Source organism: Fusarium musae, chromosome 5 (genome assembly GCF_019915245.1).
Source record: "Fusarium musae strain F31 chromosome 5, whole genome shotgun sequence".
NCBI lineage: Eukaryota > Fungi > Ascomycota > Sordariomycetes > Hypocreales > Nectriaceae > Fusarium > Fusarium musae.
This window is the reverse complement of record NC_058391.1, coordinates 144,020-160,935: the sequence shown is the minus strand read 5'-3', so window position 1 is coordinate 160,935 and position 16,916 is coordinate 144,020. Positions and strand designations below refer to the sequence as shown.

The following is a 16,916-nucleotide window of genomic DNA, read 5'->3' as shown; positions in this document are numbered from 1 at the left end:
AATAATACTTTTAAGTTATATTAAAGAATTATTTTCTAATAACTTTAACTTTTATAATTATTTTTATAAATATTATAAATAAAGTAAATAAAACTTATAAAAATAATATTTTTAATATTACCTTTTAAAATATTTTTAAAAAGTCTTTTATAATTATTTTTATTACTAATATTTAACTATAGCTCTTAAAGTAAATTTATAATATTATATAATATAAAATATATTAAAAAATAAAAAGGTAATTAAAGTTACTTATTAATTACTTATTATATAAATATAATTATAATAAAAGTTATTTTAAAAGTATTATTTTAAGTTAATAAACTTACTTTTAATAAGTAATTTATTTTATATATATTTTATATACTTTAATTTAATTATTTTTATAAATAAATAATAGCTATTTTTTTATATACTTTTAAAGTTAGTTATTAAACTATCTAGCTTTTTAGCTAAAAGTAAAACCTTAAGTAATTATAAAGGTAATAAGTATATTACTTATATATATTTATTAATATCCTTTACTTTTATAGCCTAGGGGCTAAAGCCTCTTCTAAAACCTGAACCTTAACGCAGGTATCACCAGCGATAGTCCGACAAGCCCGAGAGGAGTGTAGCCAGTCCCTGAGTGAAGACGGGGGGCCACCTGTCATTGTCTTTATTATTAGTGAAGCTTTGATTAGAAGACATTAAAAGCTACACCGAGAAATGAACCAGGGCTCTCAGACTTGTCCAGGCCTTGTCCACATTTTTGGGGTGCTTTGTAAACATTTTTCGTTGAGGAAGACTTATAGTTTATAAACGAGCATAGACGATCAAGGAGGTTTCTTAAATTTGATAGTGATTGGAGTTTGAGTGACTCCAATTATTCATTTGCTCGTCTTAGTATACAACAGAAACCTCGTCTCCAGTTCTCACGGCCCAAGTCTCAACCTTTTCTAAACCCCACATAATAGTGAACAAATGTCGCGCAAATTCATCAACCTGGGCAGCACCAACACCTCTACCCAGCAGCATCTGGCCCTTTAACGAATAGATAAACAACGGATCAGTGTGTCGCGCAACAGCTTCCCATCGTGCAGACGAAGAAGCCTCCCAAAATTTGGCCTGCGTCGTGATACGGATATCACCTCCGCAAGACTGTATGTTGTTACCTTTCAGACCGCCGTAGACACCGGTGGCCATGTTACACAACAGGCCAGTGCGCCGGATGGACTCGGAGAGAATGAACGAGCGGTACAGGGTCGGTACAGGGTCCAGTTCCCCAACAGCTGTTCCGCCAGAAGTCGCCAAAATCGGCACTGGCGAGGCAAGTGTACTTTCATTTGTTGCAGACTCCCATAGCTGATCCTTCCACGCGTGAAGAAGGCTGATGAGATTCTCACCTCTTCCACGACGCTCAATTGAGGAAGAGAACAGTGCAAGGAGGATGTGAATGAGAAGAGCTTGAGTGCGGGCAAGATGATCCCTGGTGGAGATGATACTCGTACCCCTAGCCGGCTGAGCGTTGAGTAGATTTGTGATGTGAGTAGAAGAGATTGCATTAACGATAGTTTCATTCTCGCTTGTGGCAGAACCGGAAATGACACATGCAGAATATGCGTCTTGAATGCACTGCGGGTACCCGGAGTCGGAGTAGAGATGGCGATGAATAAATGGGCTGTGCCCCGTCTTGGCGAACCGGGATAGCCAATTCTGCAAGCCACGGATGAAATTAGTGAAGACGGAAGCTGGTGGTATGACATCCGGGGCGTGGTAGTGATATCCGATCGTCCATGACTGAGGTCCGAGAAACCAGCCCAAGTCCCGGGATGCATACGCCAGCTGACCAGAAGCCTCAGCTATCCCACTCGAGGATGAGCCTGGTAGCGGCGATGGATCTGATAAATACGGTGTCCATGACGGTATTGATGGGTAGTTGAGATCGGCGCTGAAGACGGGATCCAGAAGCCATGGCTCGGAAATCTCTCCAACCAACGCAAGGCTATTTGCATCAGCCGCAGAAGTCCACATATCTCCAAAGCCCGTGTTTATCGCAGATTCTCCCCCAGCAAACTCGAGAGCTTGTCGTCTTGGCAGTGGCGGATAAATGCAAACCGACTCCCGATCCTGACAGCGCGAGCATGAGGGATATCGCTTGTCACAGCGGCGTTTGGTCTCAACGCAAGCGAAGCATGACTTTTGCTTGGTTTTGCGACCCATTGTGGATGCGCTTGAATGATCTGGAGATGAGTAGATGGGCTAATCCGGGTTTTGGTTGCGGAGGTGCAGTGGAGTTGAGATGGAGGCTAGCAGACTTGGATCAGAGATGCTAAGTTTAAGCTCTATTAGTGCAGCACTTAGGCACTAAATTAAAAGAGAGATAGGAGTTATGAATCTATTCTATAAGTTTAAGAATCCTATAAAAGATAATAAAGGTAATATAAAAGTATTTAGAGATATACTAGTAAGTATAACTTAATAAAATATCCTAGATAATATTAAAAAAAGAGATAAAAGAAAACTTAATATTATATTATTAGTAAGGCTTTATTCTATTTCTATTACCTCTAATTTATTTAAATAATATTTTAATAAAGTAAATACTTAGTAATAAGTTACTATAGTCTATAAAGTAATAATAGTATAACTTAAATAAGCTTTACTAGTTTTAATAACTTTAATAAAATTAATAAGACTTTAAGTATATTTAAGGAAAGCTAGTATCCTCTTTATAAAAAAAAAGATAAAAAGTAAAAGAATTTTTAAAGTCTTAGTATACTATCTAATACTATTAATTATCTATTTTCTTTAAAGTATATAAATACTTAAAAGACTTTTTTTAATACTAAATAGTAAAATAAGAGTATTTATAAAATAAGTATTAGCTATCTTTTATTAAAGTATATTTACTATAGTAAGGTTTAGGTTTTAAAAGAGGCTTTAGCTTTTAAGCTATAAAAGTAAAGGATATTAATAAATATATATAAGTAATATACTTATTACTTTTATAATTACTTAAGGTTTTACTTTTAATTAAAAAGCTAGATAGTTTAATAACTAACTTTAAAAATATATAAAAAAGTAGCTACTATTTATTTATAAAAATAATTAAATTAAAGTATATAAAATATATATAAAGTAAATTACTTATTAAAAGTAAGTTTATTTATTTAAAATAATACTTTTAAAATAACTTTTACTATATTTATATAATAAGTAATTAATAAATAACTTTAATTACTTTTTTACTTTTTAATATATTTTATATTATATAATATTATAAATCTATTTTAAAAGCTATAGTTAAATATTAGTAATAAAAATAGCTATAAAAGACTTTTTAAAAATATTTTAAAAAGTAATATTAAAGATATTATTTTTATAAGCTTTATTTATTTTATTTATAATACTTATAAAAATAGCTATAAAAATTAAAGTTATTAAAAGATAATTCTTTAATATAATTTAAAAGTATTATTAAATAATAAAATAATAATAATTAATAAAATAAACTAAAACTAGGCTTAAGTATATTATATAATAAACTTATAAGAAAAAGTATATTTCTTTTATCTTTTTTAATAATAAGTTAAGTAATAAGTAATAATTATATTAATTAAAGAATTATAAAAAGAAAAGTTAAATAAGTTAATAATATTAAGTAAAAAAGCTTATTTATTAAAAATTTAGTTATAATTAAGATTAAGTTTTTAATTAAATAAAGCTTTTATATTAAATAAGTTATAAAAGTTTTAAATATAAAGTAAAGTATATCTATAATAATATATAGTGTTACATGGAATTACATGCTGGGGTCATATATAGAAGCTATACACCTGACACACGTAAAGTACCGGTGACTGTTTAAATATGTCTTTACTCTGCAGAAGGTTAATTCCTACTGGTTCGTCAACCTTACAGTTCTCGACCTTTACCCCATCTCGACTGTGTCAGCAACTTGGGAGCTTGCTGTCGTGACTGGCGGCAGGTGGGTATAAGCTCTACGGTTGATACTGTACGGCGATTGACACAGCTCCAGCTCGGGAATTGGCTCGAGACAGTTAGGTTCCTGGCTCTCAAGGGAGCAAAAGTGTACTTGACACACGAAGCGAAGCGAGAGCACGACGGGCCGGGGACAAACTGACCAAAGACACCGGTATCAATGCTAGAAACTTTCAACAATTGGTGATGGATCTGTATGATCCCGTCAGCATCACTCATGCTGTCGAAGAGCTGAAGCGGAAGGAGACCAAACTGAATATTCTGAGTATGTTTAGGACACTCTTCCTACCTGATGATGACTGGCGATGACGAAGTCAATAATGCGGCCGCATCAAAATCATCTACTATGTGCCAATGTATCCCGCTATTTTAACTAGAATAGCCAGTTGGGAAAAGTTGGAGTACATAGCCTCCTGTATTGACTCACAAACCGCCGAGGCAGTGCCAGCATAAACCAGGTCTTGGTCTTGATCATCTGGTAGACATGGATAATCATTGTGATGCTGAATAGTATAATGAATATGAAGGCCGCGGCTGTTGAGGGTTCGTAGCGATAGAAGAACCAGTCGGCGTGTCGGTAGTTGGAGTCGCCTTTTGCAGCCATGTTCAGGGTACGTAAGAAGTGCTACAATGTTTATTTCTTCTTGGGCGAAAGATAAGCCCGCGTTAAATGACTTTGTTATGATCTGGGTTTCTTTTGAAAGGGCGAACTTCATTATAAAAGAACAATAGTCAGTTTTAGCAATGGAGCATCTTGAGCTCTTTATATTCATGAAAAACACTACTCCAAATCCGTTTAGCCTCTGTGCTTTTGTTTCGAAACTATAGTTTAATCGTGGAAATGACGATTGAGCCTTAGATACGATGTTATGATGTGGATCCATAGCTCATCCATGTCGATTCTAAACCTAAGCCCTGTCATTCTATTGGATGCCAATCATGCCCGGCACATCCGAATCCCGCGTATTCGCGTTCTTGGCTCGGTTTAAGCTTATATGTACTCCCATTTCCGCCAAACAACGTGACTCTTCTATTTTGTGCGAACCCGCGGATAGACTTGTACATCTTTACTAACGCCTCCTACTGCCCCATCGACCACATACGTTACCAAGTCATGAAACCACGACGCTCCCATACAAAGTCGCGTAGCGGATGCCGAGAGTGCAAGCGTAGAAAAGTCAAGGTAGGTGTGTCATGGCCGCAATACTATGGAGCCTCCCGATTAGATCTTCCTCTGGTGGACTTTGCTAATATCTAACAATCCTTCCGTCATAGTGCGATGAAAGGCTCCCCTCCTGTTTTAACTGTGCCCGTCGTGGCATGACATGTAGCCTGACCTCATCTGAACAGTCGCCTCAGAACATAGAGCCCGTCCGTCAGGCTGGGATAGATATCACGCAAACCAATCCGACTCCTGATGGATTATCCGTGGCTGAAATATGGAGTACTCCGTTGCCGGGCGCGTCTCTGGACTTCCAAGACCACGGCCTGGAACTGATGCATCATTACTCCACCATTACAGCCAATAGCCTTGCCTTGAGACTGGATATGCAGCACATCTGGCGCATGGTCCTCCCCGAGATGTCATATAACGCGCCGTTTCTCTCCCACGGCCTACTGTCCGTCGCTGCTCTGCACAAAGCTCACCTGCTACCTGCAAGAAGGGACAAGTATCTCGATCTCGCAGCCTATCACCAGACCCGCGGCATGGAAGGCTTCCGCAGTGGATTTTCTAGCATCGACGAAAAGAACTGGCACCCTGCGTTCTGCTTCTCATCCACAATCGTCATATATGCGTTTTCACAGGCGGGTCGGACCACAGATTCCATGGCGGATATCCTGCAGATCTTTGTCTTGATACGTGGTATTCGCTCTAGTCTCTTGGGTGCGGGGCGCAATCTTACGCAGACGCCGTTCTCGGCATGGGCAAATGGTATCTGGATAGTCGGAGAGAATGATGAGGCATCGTATGAGTATGTGGTCTCACTCTACCCCACAAAGTGATATAGGCTAACTATTGAGGCAAAGTTTCGACCCGCCTTTGGATCACAGCGCTCTACCTCTAGACACATTTCAGGCACTGCGTCGTCTCTTCGCCTTTTATCGCACGAACCTATCAGACTGTAGTAGGGAAGACTATGAGTTTGCTACATTGCAGCTGCGAAAATCGGCAATCCTCATGGCACATGCTGGCTCACAGGCGGAGATCGGTATGGTCATGTTCTTCCCATATGTCATCTCAGCAAGTGTCATGTCGGACATCCAAGCCAAAGACCCGTGCGCTCTTGTTCTGCTCTCTTACTTCTCAGTGCTTCTAAGCCTCGTTGAAAATCAGTTTTGGTATGTTCAGGGCTGGTCTAAGAGACTCATAGAGGCCATTGACTTGCAGTTGAATGGTGACACCAAGTTTTCTAAAGTGGCAAGGTGGCCTAAGACTATCATAACTAGGCATAGTAAGAATTGATTAGAAGTCCGCTGGGTTGATGAAAGCTCTCAGCATAGAGCGGTTTTCTGTTTCAGTGCATGCAGGAGGTTCACGCTAACACCAATTGTCCGGTCCAGAGAAGATCGCATGGCCTTCACTGTCGACAAGATTCTCTATCAATAGAGAATAAGTTCCGAGCTGTAAGGGACAAGTCATTAACCCTTACCACTATTGTGATAGGTTTCGGAAAGTGGTATAGTTAAGGGTATAATATCAAGGACATAAGGCAGAGTTGTTTGTTCTGTCTTTCTAGCAGCAGAGCAAGGGTTGTTTAAATATTTTCTTGCTGCACCTCTTATCGAGTATTGACTCTCTATTGGTGCCTCTGCACGCCAGAAGCGGCATTGCTCGGCCTGCCAATCACCAAGCAGGCTCCTCCATGACTGCATTTCAGCTTCAACCCCCCATGCAAATATTGATCTCAAACTTGCATGGTAACTAATGGTATCGACCAACAACCTGCCGTATAAGTTTATCAGCTGTGTACTGTCAACTATGTATATGTCGTGGCTAAACCATTGTGACAGACATTGCAGAAGCCAAGCGTCCTGTCAGAGCTGAAACCCCGAATAAGGTATTTCTTCAACGATCATGAGCTGTTTGGCTTTATGCATTGACCAATCTCCTGCGTAGAATAGTCACATGTGTAAAAGGCTTCAATGTTGAAGGTAAGCGGAACAGTTGCACGGGATCATTTTACAGACGTAAGCGTATATAATCAGCGGTTGAGGAGAGCTGAAGGTGGGGTTATATTGACTCCCCTGTCCTAATCGCCCATTCAGGAAGCAATGGTGCCTTTCAATCAAATGCAACTAAATGACAATTTATATAGTACCTGTACTATTCTGTAAAGACTGGAACATGGTCTGCTACTACAAAGAGTGTTAGGGAGTTGCGATCGCATCTCTCAATAGTGGAAGACGCAAGAGGACCAATTGCCAATTCATCTTCCTCAAACTGAACCTCCACCCTGTTCACGTCCAAAGGCAGTTGAGAGACAAACCTTCAATCCGCCGGGCGTTTTGTGACTAAAGAAGGCATCATAGTTCTTGGAGATGTTCTCGAACTTATCTGAAAAGGCAGAAGAGTTAGGCCACGACGATTCTCAGACACGAGGAGGCTACTGTACCGTGATGGGTAAACATGAAAGACGGATCGTATTTCCCTTCGATGACAAGGCCCAGAAGAGGGGGGAAGTACTGCAAACAATTAGTACCCTTGCATAACACGTAGTTTAGGTATCCTACCTTCTGAGCGTAGAGCTGACCTCCACGCAAGGTGATGCCCTTTTCCATGAGCATTCCAATGGGGAAGTTGTTGGTATTGTAGAAAAAATCCCCGATCAACGCGACATTGCCTCCCCTACGCGTCGCCTTGATTGCCGCGCTCACCGTGTCAGAGCTGTCCCCCTCGACTCCCAAAGCTTTCATAGTAGCATGGGCAGTTGAATTGGTGCTCCTGAAGCCACTCGCCTCAATGCCGCGGTCCAGCCCATGCGGCTCAATGGACAAGATGTAGTCAGCGGGATCAGAGTGATCCTTAACGTTGATGGGAATCATACCCATCGACTTGGCGATATCGAGGCGGTGCTCGTCTTTGTCAATGGCATAGACCTTGCTGGTTCCACGCAGCTTCGCCAGACGCTGGATCGAAAGTCCGACAGCGCCGCAGCCCCAAACGCCAACGACATCTGCCTTGCCTACCTCGGCCAGTTCATTGCCATGCCAGGCGGTAGGAGTCACGTCAGCGAGGCCAACGAGCTTATTGGCTTCTATGTCCTTGGGGCCTTGACGCAAGTGAGGTCAGCGTTGGGCACATGACAGTACTCAGCCTGATCGCCAGGATAACCCCCCGTGATAAGGGAGTACCCAAAGATACCCGACAATCTATGCCCGTACATCTGCTCCAGCTGCTTGTAGGGATTAGTTTTGTCACGGAGCGAGAATTCCTTCTTCTTGCAGTAGAAGCAGTCACCGCATACAATGACAGGGAGGATAATCACTCTGTCTCCTACACTGAGACTTTTGACGTCAGGCCCAACGTGCTCAACGATGCCGATGGCCTCGTGACCCATGATCAGGCCCTTCTCCATGGCATTGTTCATATCACCGTTGTACATGTGCAGATCAGAGCCGCAGATGGTGCAGTGGGTGATGTGCACGATTGCGTCGCCGGGCGCGGTGATGGTTGGTTTAGGTACGCTGGTCAGCGTGATGGACTTTGTGCCTGTCCAAATGGCCGCCTTCATCCTCTCGCTGGGGTGAGGCTTGTAGGCCGTTGTATAGACTGGTCTTGTGACACATGTTACATACTGCCCTGTTGAAAGGGGGATGTTAAGAGAGCTCATTTAGCAACTGCTGCCATTGTTAAAATTAGGATGATGTTTGTGATCGAAGATTGTTAGAGAGATTTGGTCAGCAACAGATCGTGTTTTATCATAGTATCTGCGTATAGTATCACATAACGCCAACTAAGTTCTCTCTGCCGGAATAAGCACCTCTCGTCAACTGAGATGATGAAAAGGTGTCATTGTGCGTAATTCCCTGCATTGTCTCATCATTCCAATGCAATCCCAACGGACAATTACGCACAATGACAAATTCTAATCATCTCAATTTGAGCAGGACCTAATGTTCTGTCTCATTACATGTCATCGTCATCATACCTACGCCTGTGCGCAGGATATTATACTTCGGATTCGGAACCAGACTGACTCGAGTATAGATCATCCCTTGATTGGTGGATCTCGGATCTGCGTAAGAATACCCCGGTCTGGGGAAAAGCTGAAGAGAATGCAACATGTCATACCTGCTACCGTATGCATATATGTCACCCCCATCCCAATCTAAGATCTAGTACGTGGCGATGCTGTTGCGCCTAACTCCATTGGCTGTAGTGACGGATATGTTATGCTTGTAAGTGCTGGGGGGTCAAGCAGCCGCATTCCTGACTGCGGTATGATGTAAGATGGATTGACATCTCCGTTGTCAAGTTGGAAAATGATTGGACAACGCCGTGTTCTATCGATTTGCCTCGATCAACATGGTTATGTTAGGATGATCGTCAGGATCGACTATCCTGCTTGATGCGGCTCAAACTTACGGGACTATCGTCGGGGCGTTATCTGATGTAACGGTGTAGAGTAGCAGCACTCTCAGCAAGATTGGCCGTTGTTACTAAGCTGATTGATAGGTCAATGCTATGACATGTCAACGGCATTAAGGCCAACACACTGTTGAGTTCCAGTTAAGCTGTCAGCAATCCATCGCAGGAGAGAAAAGATGCTCGAGTAATAGTCCGGCTTTAGACAAAAACATGTTCTTTGTGACGACCTAAGCTTATAGGCATTGGTGTTGAATGCAAATTTAGATAATTGCTATGGTCTTATAAGGCAAAGTCTCAAATGAAGAGGCCATTATAACATTCTAGATCTTATATAAACAAAAGAAATTCGTATAGTCCTTGCCTATCCACTCGTTTCTTGAACGTAGCGATTCGCTTCATTACCAATGTACTCCTGAATAAGAGTGCAGTCACAGGTCCCATGCTGTAGCAACTGCATCTTGAGGTCGTGGATCTGATGAGTTAGCTCTTTGACACACTCTGTCAGCCTGTGGTTCTTCTCTTGCAGGTCCTTTTCGGCGGACGCGAGGCTCTTTTCGGTTTCTCGCTGCTTCAGGCGGACCTTTGTCGCAGCCCGCTTGTTCCTCTCCCTGACCTTCTTGAGGTATGGGATATCCGTCTTGTTGGCCGTGTCGCGCCTTTTGATGGGCGGGCGAGCTTCTGATTCTCTCTGGACACTCGCGGTGAGGATATCGTCGGGCAGACTCATCGTGCTCTGGACACTGGAGCTCACCCTGCGCTTCTTTGCTTCAGGCTGTGGTGGCAGAGGGCGGTAGTGCTCGATATCCTCTGGGGAGCTCGGCACATAGGTGATCTCCGAGTGATTAAGCTCATGTGATGACTCTGGATGATACTCGATGGTACTGGCAGCGCTCGGTAAGTTTGTAGATTCCGATCGTAGTTGAGGCACGCAAGATTCGGAATTGAACTCGAAACTGTTTGACGGAGTCGTGACGCTTGTGAATGACGGGTCCTGCTGGGGTGTCGCATACAGTTGAGAGAACAGAGGCTCAGACCATTCGACCAGAGTCGGATCATTTACGTATCTGGGTAGGTACTCTGCACTTTCGTTGAGCGCATACTGGGGATTGTTATCGTTGGATGCGTAGAACCATGGAGTCCCCAAGAGATTAGAGGTATCATCCAAGTTCCCAATGGTTGACATGTCAAGCGTCTGATCTGCATGTTCGCCGGTGCATTGCTCCATAGTAGTGACTGGGGATCCTTCTGTTAGAGACGTTGCAATGACAGAGAGATACCGCGCGCCCCATTTCCTGACAGCTGCCTTTCGCGAGGCTCATGGCATGTTTATACTTACTTTGACTGTTGTGTTGTATTTTACCCCGAGTTAATTCCTCTGCTCTCTCTATCCATGGAAAAAAACATAGTCTTGATCGATCTGGTAGCCAGCCGCTTGCTTGATGGTGTTCACGACGACATCACAGTCTTTGACAGTATTCTCTCATGGGATTCTTATAAATGCCATTATAAATGCCGCCTTTTGACAAAAGGAGAAGAAGATATTTCGGGCAGATAAGATGGTGTGTTGCACTGCTGGTACTGTGCAAGGGGACACTACGAGCAGGCTTGCCCATGGTCAATAGTCATTTAGTCGTCATGGGATGTAAGATTCGGTTGGGTCAAGTACCCCGCTCCAACATCGTATCGACCATCATATTCAAGGTTCTCTAGCGTATATCATGAAATCCACTAGTCATCGGCAGGGTAGGTATATTTAGGCAAAAAGAGGTCTTGATGCATTCGGCCAGATGTGAAAACGGGCCGTTGGTGAATTTATCCTCATTGACCTATACAGGCAGAAGTTGTGTCCCTATAAAAAGACAAAGCTTCCATTGATCGCATCAATATACTCATCACGTGCATTCCAGCACCCAGTGTGATGTGTCTCGGGTACCAGTGATCTGGGATAGTGCCATTGCGCTGTGATATTACTCAGCCCGAAGGATCATCGTTGAAATGTGATGAGAGTGGATCTCAAAAGCTTGACATGGTTCGGGGTTCATAAGCTCATTTATCGCCCACCAATAGAGCGTCACATCACCCTGCGCCTCCAGACCCTACAAATGATCTGGACTCATTTTCGGCAAACCTAATTATTCATAAGGCCAATCAAGAGACAACAGGCGCAGCACCGATAGTGGGGAGCAGTGAGCACCTTCTGGATGACTCCACAAGCTGACGCTGAAGATGGTGTGAGCAAAGATCTTTTGGCCATCAAGCGGAAACGAAGATGTTTCCGAAAGTTCAGCTATGACCTGTCACAAAGTGTGATGGGCGGGAGTTATACCTCAAAGGGGATTGGACCAGTAGCTCAAGATTATAGTTTCAACGGGACTTAGCGCTATCAAACCCAGATAGAATGTCGATTCTTTGTCGCGAGAATGACGTCTCCACGTCCCCTGCCTCTCAGCACAAAGGTCCTCGGTATCCCACTGACGCGTAGTGTGTCGTACTGTACCTTGGTCATAAGCGTACATGTTTTGTTTCTGATCCGAATAATGGCACCATAACGGCAGAAACATGAATGGTCTCATGGCAAGACGTGCTGCTACCCTGGAAATCAACGAGCCCGCGGACGGGGATGCCGATGCCAATAGCATCAAGCGTTTGCCTTGGGAAAAGAGGAGCTCTCGTCCTGCCAACACGTTCACGCGATGATATTGGCTGCAATGGTGGAAACAGGCGAGTCCGTAAAGGTGCCAGTTATGTAGACTAAAGCATGATATCTGGATCGCCGTCAGGCATGTCGCCAACCGTATAGACAGCGAGTGACACGATGCAACGCGAGCTAGTCGATGATCAGTCCCGATTTCACTTAGAGATTGTAACAGTATACACTGACTTGCACTCGGCGCTCCAGCATGACCAGGGTATGGAAATCAGGAATCCCTCGCGGCCTATCATGGCTAGAACCAGGTGGCCTTCAGGAAGTGTCTCCGTTATCATATTCACCATTGTCTTGCTACTCCTCGTATTATGAGACACCTTTGAGGGGCTAATAGTAGTACTGACGGTCTACCCAAGGACTGTGCGCTGCGACAAAGCGGTATTCAATCGTCTCAGGCCCTGGAACACAGTGGGATACATGCTGAGGAGCATTTATTGCACGGTAACAATGAGACAGTAGTAAGGACAACAGACTAGGGATATGGCGTCGAGAATCGCGACCCACAGCCGGACCCGAGCAACCTTGTAGAGGCCGAACCATCTTTGATCTACGAGCCCCCCCCCCCCCCCCCCCCCTGCAGCTTGTAAATCGTGCCAATCGCCGCTGACCTTCTGTGCAAGAACCCATGAGACGCCCGCTTCAGACACTACCGTAGAAAAGATGTTGGAGCCAGAGACAAGCATAGATAGACCCCAACATGAATTCTTCCTCACCCCAAGGCATCCAGATGTAACTCTGAACCGTACCGGGCCAATCCATGATATGATACGCTGATCGCGATGTCGATAGTACTGCCGTACTCGCACTTATCAATCAGCACACGATACCTGATGTCTGATGTCAAAGGGCACTACATGGAATCATCCAGCAACAAATTTCCCCACGATAGCACGACCCAATCCTGGCAGCCAGGCATGCTGGGCAGAAGTAGAGAGTAAAATCAAGACATAGCAGCCGCTGTCAGCCGTAGGATTTGTATGGTTGGCCACCGAACAAAGCCTCTGTGCAAATATGCATCAGGAAGAGTGACGCCGTCAGCTATAGCAAGATCACTCAAAATGCCAAAGTCTTTTGGGTATTGCCTGAGTATTCCCTGCTGTGATGCCATTGGCGATACTGTCGTTTGGCAATTACTAGGTTCTCTCTGCTGGAATAAGCTCACAGCCACAAGCCTTAACTGCAAATAACACTTCTAGCCCATAACTTAGATATCGATACCACGATGACTAACTAATGGCTACAGTATAAAGCTGATATGATAAGAACTTAAATGATAACTTCTTAGCTGGCCTTAGAGGTATATAAAAGGCTCCAATCCCTCGGCCAAGAAAGGTTAGCTTAACACCACACACACCCCGGATCTTCAAGAGGTTGGAAGAAGGTTCGGGGCAATCAGAAGGTGGTGGCGGTATTGAGTTTATGAGTCAGTCATAAGGTTAGAAAATACACTTCAGGTTTAACACAATGGTCGTTTGGCAATAATAGCACAGTGATGGCTGTGAACGACCAATTTCTTACCAGCGACCGATTTCTGGGGTTCTCAACGTCTTTGTCACCCAAACTTTCTCTAGTGCTGTCTCGCGGTTGGTGCAGCCTAACTCCCGTGCGCACATCTCGTGTGGTTTTCAACAGGGTTTGCTGCAAGAAGCTCGTGATATACAGGCCGGCTGACCAGGACTTGTGATGTGAGAGGAATAAATTTCCTGCAGAGGTTACCACTGATGGAATTTGAGTGCAGTTTTTATTCTATCTACCTTTGTAAAGAAACTTCTAACAGCGACCCATCTCATAAGTACCCGTCCATTATTGGTAACAGCTACGTGCGTCATGGAAACAACAAATGTATTTTGTTCACGATGCATCCGTCTGCCGTGGAAGTTCTCTCTTCATGATTTTCCCGGTTCTATTCGAACAATTGTTTAAAGCCGAAAGCCGGCTGTATTTTCTGTACTCTACCTCAAAGTAAGCAGCAAAGTTCCGCGTAGGATTAATAGAGTTTCCATCCACAGGTCTCGGAGAGCTTGATTACTTATTTTGAGTTCATGTACCTGGCAGCTGGTTCTTTCATCACGAGACTTGCCTGAAGTTTAATATTTAATTTGTCCTATAATCGATTGTGCAATATGTATAGTTTGATATATACTGAGGCTTATATCCCCGTCGCACGGCATGGATTGGGCCAAGAGGAAAGGTTCAATCAGCACAAATATCCCCGCAAGATACTCCACGCTTATTAAATGAAGCATTCTACTATTTGACCTGTGCGAGAAGCTTGTTTCTAGAGAGCGAAGTAAGTGTCTAATCGTATATGTCAGCAGACTGCAACTTGAACCATCCCTTCCAATACGCCTTGCGCAGAGTGTATTTTGACGACACGCTCAGCAACCCAATACCAATAATAATCTTGAGGCGCCGTCATGTTATCTGTCATGCTGTACATCTTAATCACTCGTCAGAGATGATACTCATGCCACTTATCGTGATGGGAGTCTTGAATGGTAGGGACAGCAGATTTCCCCAACAAACGATACCGCAATTGCGTCACTGTGAAGGTTCCATGTAAGGCTCTGTGATGAGAACTCTAAGGCGAATTAACGCACCTCTACGTATTCATATCTAAACTTACTGTGGACAATTTTCCCTATTAATTCACTGCATAAATCTCTCCTTCTCTTTGAAAATCTTTTTCTACTTTTATTTACTCCTCATTGATGTCACTAGATATTTACATCCACCAAAATCACTTCATCCTGACTTAAAAATCCCACAGCCCCACAGAGCAGCTATCTCCCGGTCTCTCATAACTGACAAAGTAAATCAACATGCGCGTCTTTCTCATCCAGACGGCAAAGGGACTTTTCTCCTCTTCGGGTGGGTACAAGGCCAATAACGCGCTACTGCGCTACCTCTCGTCTAGAGGCCACTGTGTCCGCCAGCTATGCTACTCTTACCGTGGCGAGGTGGAGAGCTATATGGACAGTGGCGATGAGGTTGATTCACGACTGCGTACTCGAGTTTTGCACATGAGGTCGGAGAGCGACAGGCCCGGACAAGATGTGCAAGTTCACGAGCTGTGTATAGAAGATGGTGTTGAGACCCTGGCGCTTGACAGCGAGGCTTTTGACGCTGCATTTGGGGGCAAGGTCGACTCATCGAACCAACTGGCTAGGATGTCAGCCGCGTATATCGAGGTAAAGATGCCTCTCACTCAAAGTTTGAAACTCACATTGCTGACTATGTCTCCGTAGAATGGAACTTCGCCAGGACCGCTTAAGGATTTCATCTCTTTCCTCCAAGAAGAGATCAGACGTTTTTCTCCAACACACATCATCTTCAACGACGGTCTATCCATGAAAGCTAGTCTCGCCCCAGAGCTAGCTCATCTAACCATGTCTGGCATCGCAGTTGTGCATACAGCTGAGCAACTCCCTTTCGGTCCCTTTGCCGGTGGCTTGCCCGGGCATTCGAGTACAACGCGCGAAGCGGATCTATTCCAACAGCTCGACGGGATCTGGAGCGTGTCTGAGACGATACGCAAGTATGCGCTTGAGCACGGCCAGCTGCAGACGCGCTTCTTGGTACATCATCCCTGGACTTATCTGGTCGGGAAAGATCATGCCATCCCAGATCAGGTCTTTAACTGGGACAAGAAGTTTGTTGGTATGATTAATCCCTGTCCGGTCAAAGGTGAAAGTATATTGGTGGATCTGGCAAGAAAGTGTCCGCAGTTGGAGTTTCTGACATATATGAGTTGGGGCGCCGACGATGCGACTGCGAAGGATATGGAAAACTTGTCTAACATGACGTAAGTACCTCTATTCCTGATTTAGTTCTATGCAGCGACAATTATCTGACCAGTATGCCAGTGTCCGTCCGTGCTGCGCGGTAGATAAAGATCTCTGGCGTGATATCAAAGTCCTTATCGTTCCATCGCTATGGTGTGAGGCCTGGGGCATGGTGGTGGTAGAAGCTCACCTCCGGGGCATTCCAGTTGTGTCATCGAATGCAGGTGCGCTATCCGAGTCGATGCTTGGGCTGGATTATATCATCCCAGTGACTCCTATCACTGGACAGCGAGACGAGTCGGGGCGATACACTATACCCGAGCAGGATGTAGCGCCATGGGTCGAGGTTATCACCAAGCTCATGCAGGATCGGTCAGAGTATGAGAGGGTCTCGAATACTGTGCGAAATACAACGATTAAATGGTTGAAAGGCAACAGTGAGGCGGATATTGAGACATGGTTGATGGGCATGAGGACAGAGTCGAAGATTTAAACGTGGAATGGATTGGGATTGCAAAGTTCGTTTTACAGCATCGTTACTCTTGGTTAATCCAATAGACGCTAGCAAGCATATTTCACAGCAATGATACTCGACCTATACGTGTGAATGACTTCACCGCCAAGTCGCTGCACCCCAAAGGTTGAAGCAGCAACTCATTTGGGACACCAGCCCAACAATCATAATTGTACAGCCTTGAATTAACCTACTCTCTCTGAAAGCAACATGACACAACAGAGCTCTGAGGTAGACTCTTATCACTCATCGCTTTCAATTAGTCTAGTTGAGAACATTAACCGGATGGTATCACAAGACATTGCATGATACTAACAGTCCTTGGCATTCTGTACT

At 44.0% G+C, this 16,916-nt stretch overlaps 5 protein-coding genes across 5 annotated transcripts; 2 read left to right on the top strand and 3 right to left on the bottom strand.

The window, feature by feature from the left end:
• Positions 1-882: 882 nt before the first annotated feature.
• J7337_006401 (uncharacterized protein) lies at positions 883-2,202 on the bottom strand (the record flags this gene model as incomplete). The annotated part of the gene is made up of 1 exon (XM_044824065.1): positions 883-2,202. The coding sequence occupies one exon, from the start codon at positions 2,200-2,202 to the stop codon at positions 883-885; it is 1,320 nt and encodes a 439-aa protein (XP_044679722.1).
• A 3,348-nt stretch (positions 2,203-5,550) lies between these two features.
• Positions 5,551-6,448, top strand: J7337_006400 (uncharacterized protein; the record flags this gene model as incomplete). The annotated part of the gene is made up of 2 exons (XM_044824064.1): positions 5,551-5,957; positions 6,013-6,448. The coding sequence occupies 2 exons, from the start codon at positions 5,551-5,553 to the stop codon at positions 6,446-6,448; spliced, it is 843 nt and encodes a 280-aa protein (XP_044679721.1).
• A 973-nt stretch (positions 6,449-7,421) lies between these two features.
• J7337_006399 (uncharacterized protein) lies at positions 7,422-8,717 on the bottom strand (the record flags this gene model as incomplete). The annotated part of the gene is made up of 4 exons (XM_044824063.1): positions 7,422-7,540; positions 7,599-7,668; positions 7,717-8,255; positions 8,348-8,717. 4 exons carry the CDS (start codon positions 8,715-8,717, stop codon positions 7,422-7,424), a joined length of 1,098 nt encoding a protein of 365 aa, XP_044679720.1.
• A 1,218-nt stretch (positions 8,718-9,935) lies between these two features.
• Positions 9,936-10,799, bottom strand: J7337_006398 (uncharacterized protein; the record flags this gene model as incomplete). Its single annotated transcript, XM_044824062.1, has 1 exon — positions 9,936-10,799. The coding sequence occupies one exon, from the start codon at positions 10,797-10,799 to the stop codon at positions 9,936-9,938; it is 864 nt and encodes a 287-aa protein (XP_044679719.1).
• Positions 10,800-15,103: 4,304 nt separating this feature from the next.
• J7337_006397 (uncharacterized protein) lies at positions 15,104-16,559 on the top strand (the record flags this gene model as incomplete). The annotated part of the gene is made up of 3 exons (XM_044824061.1): positions 15,104-15,472; positions 15,530-16,086; positions 16,112-16,559. The coding sequence occupies 3 exons, from the start codon at positions 15,104-15,106 to the stop codon at positions 16,557-16,559; spliced, it is 1,374 nt and encodes a 457-aa protein (XP_044679718.1).
• Between the last annotated feature and the right edge of the window lie 357 nt (positions 16,560-16,916).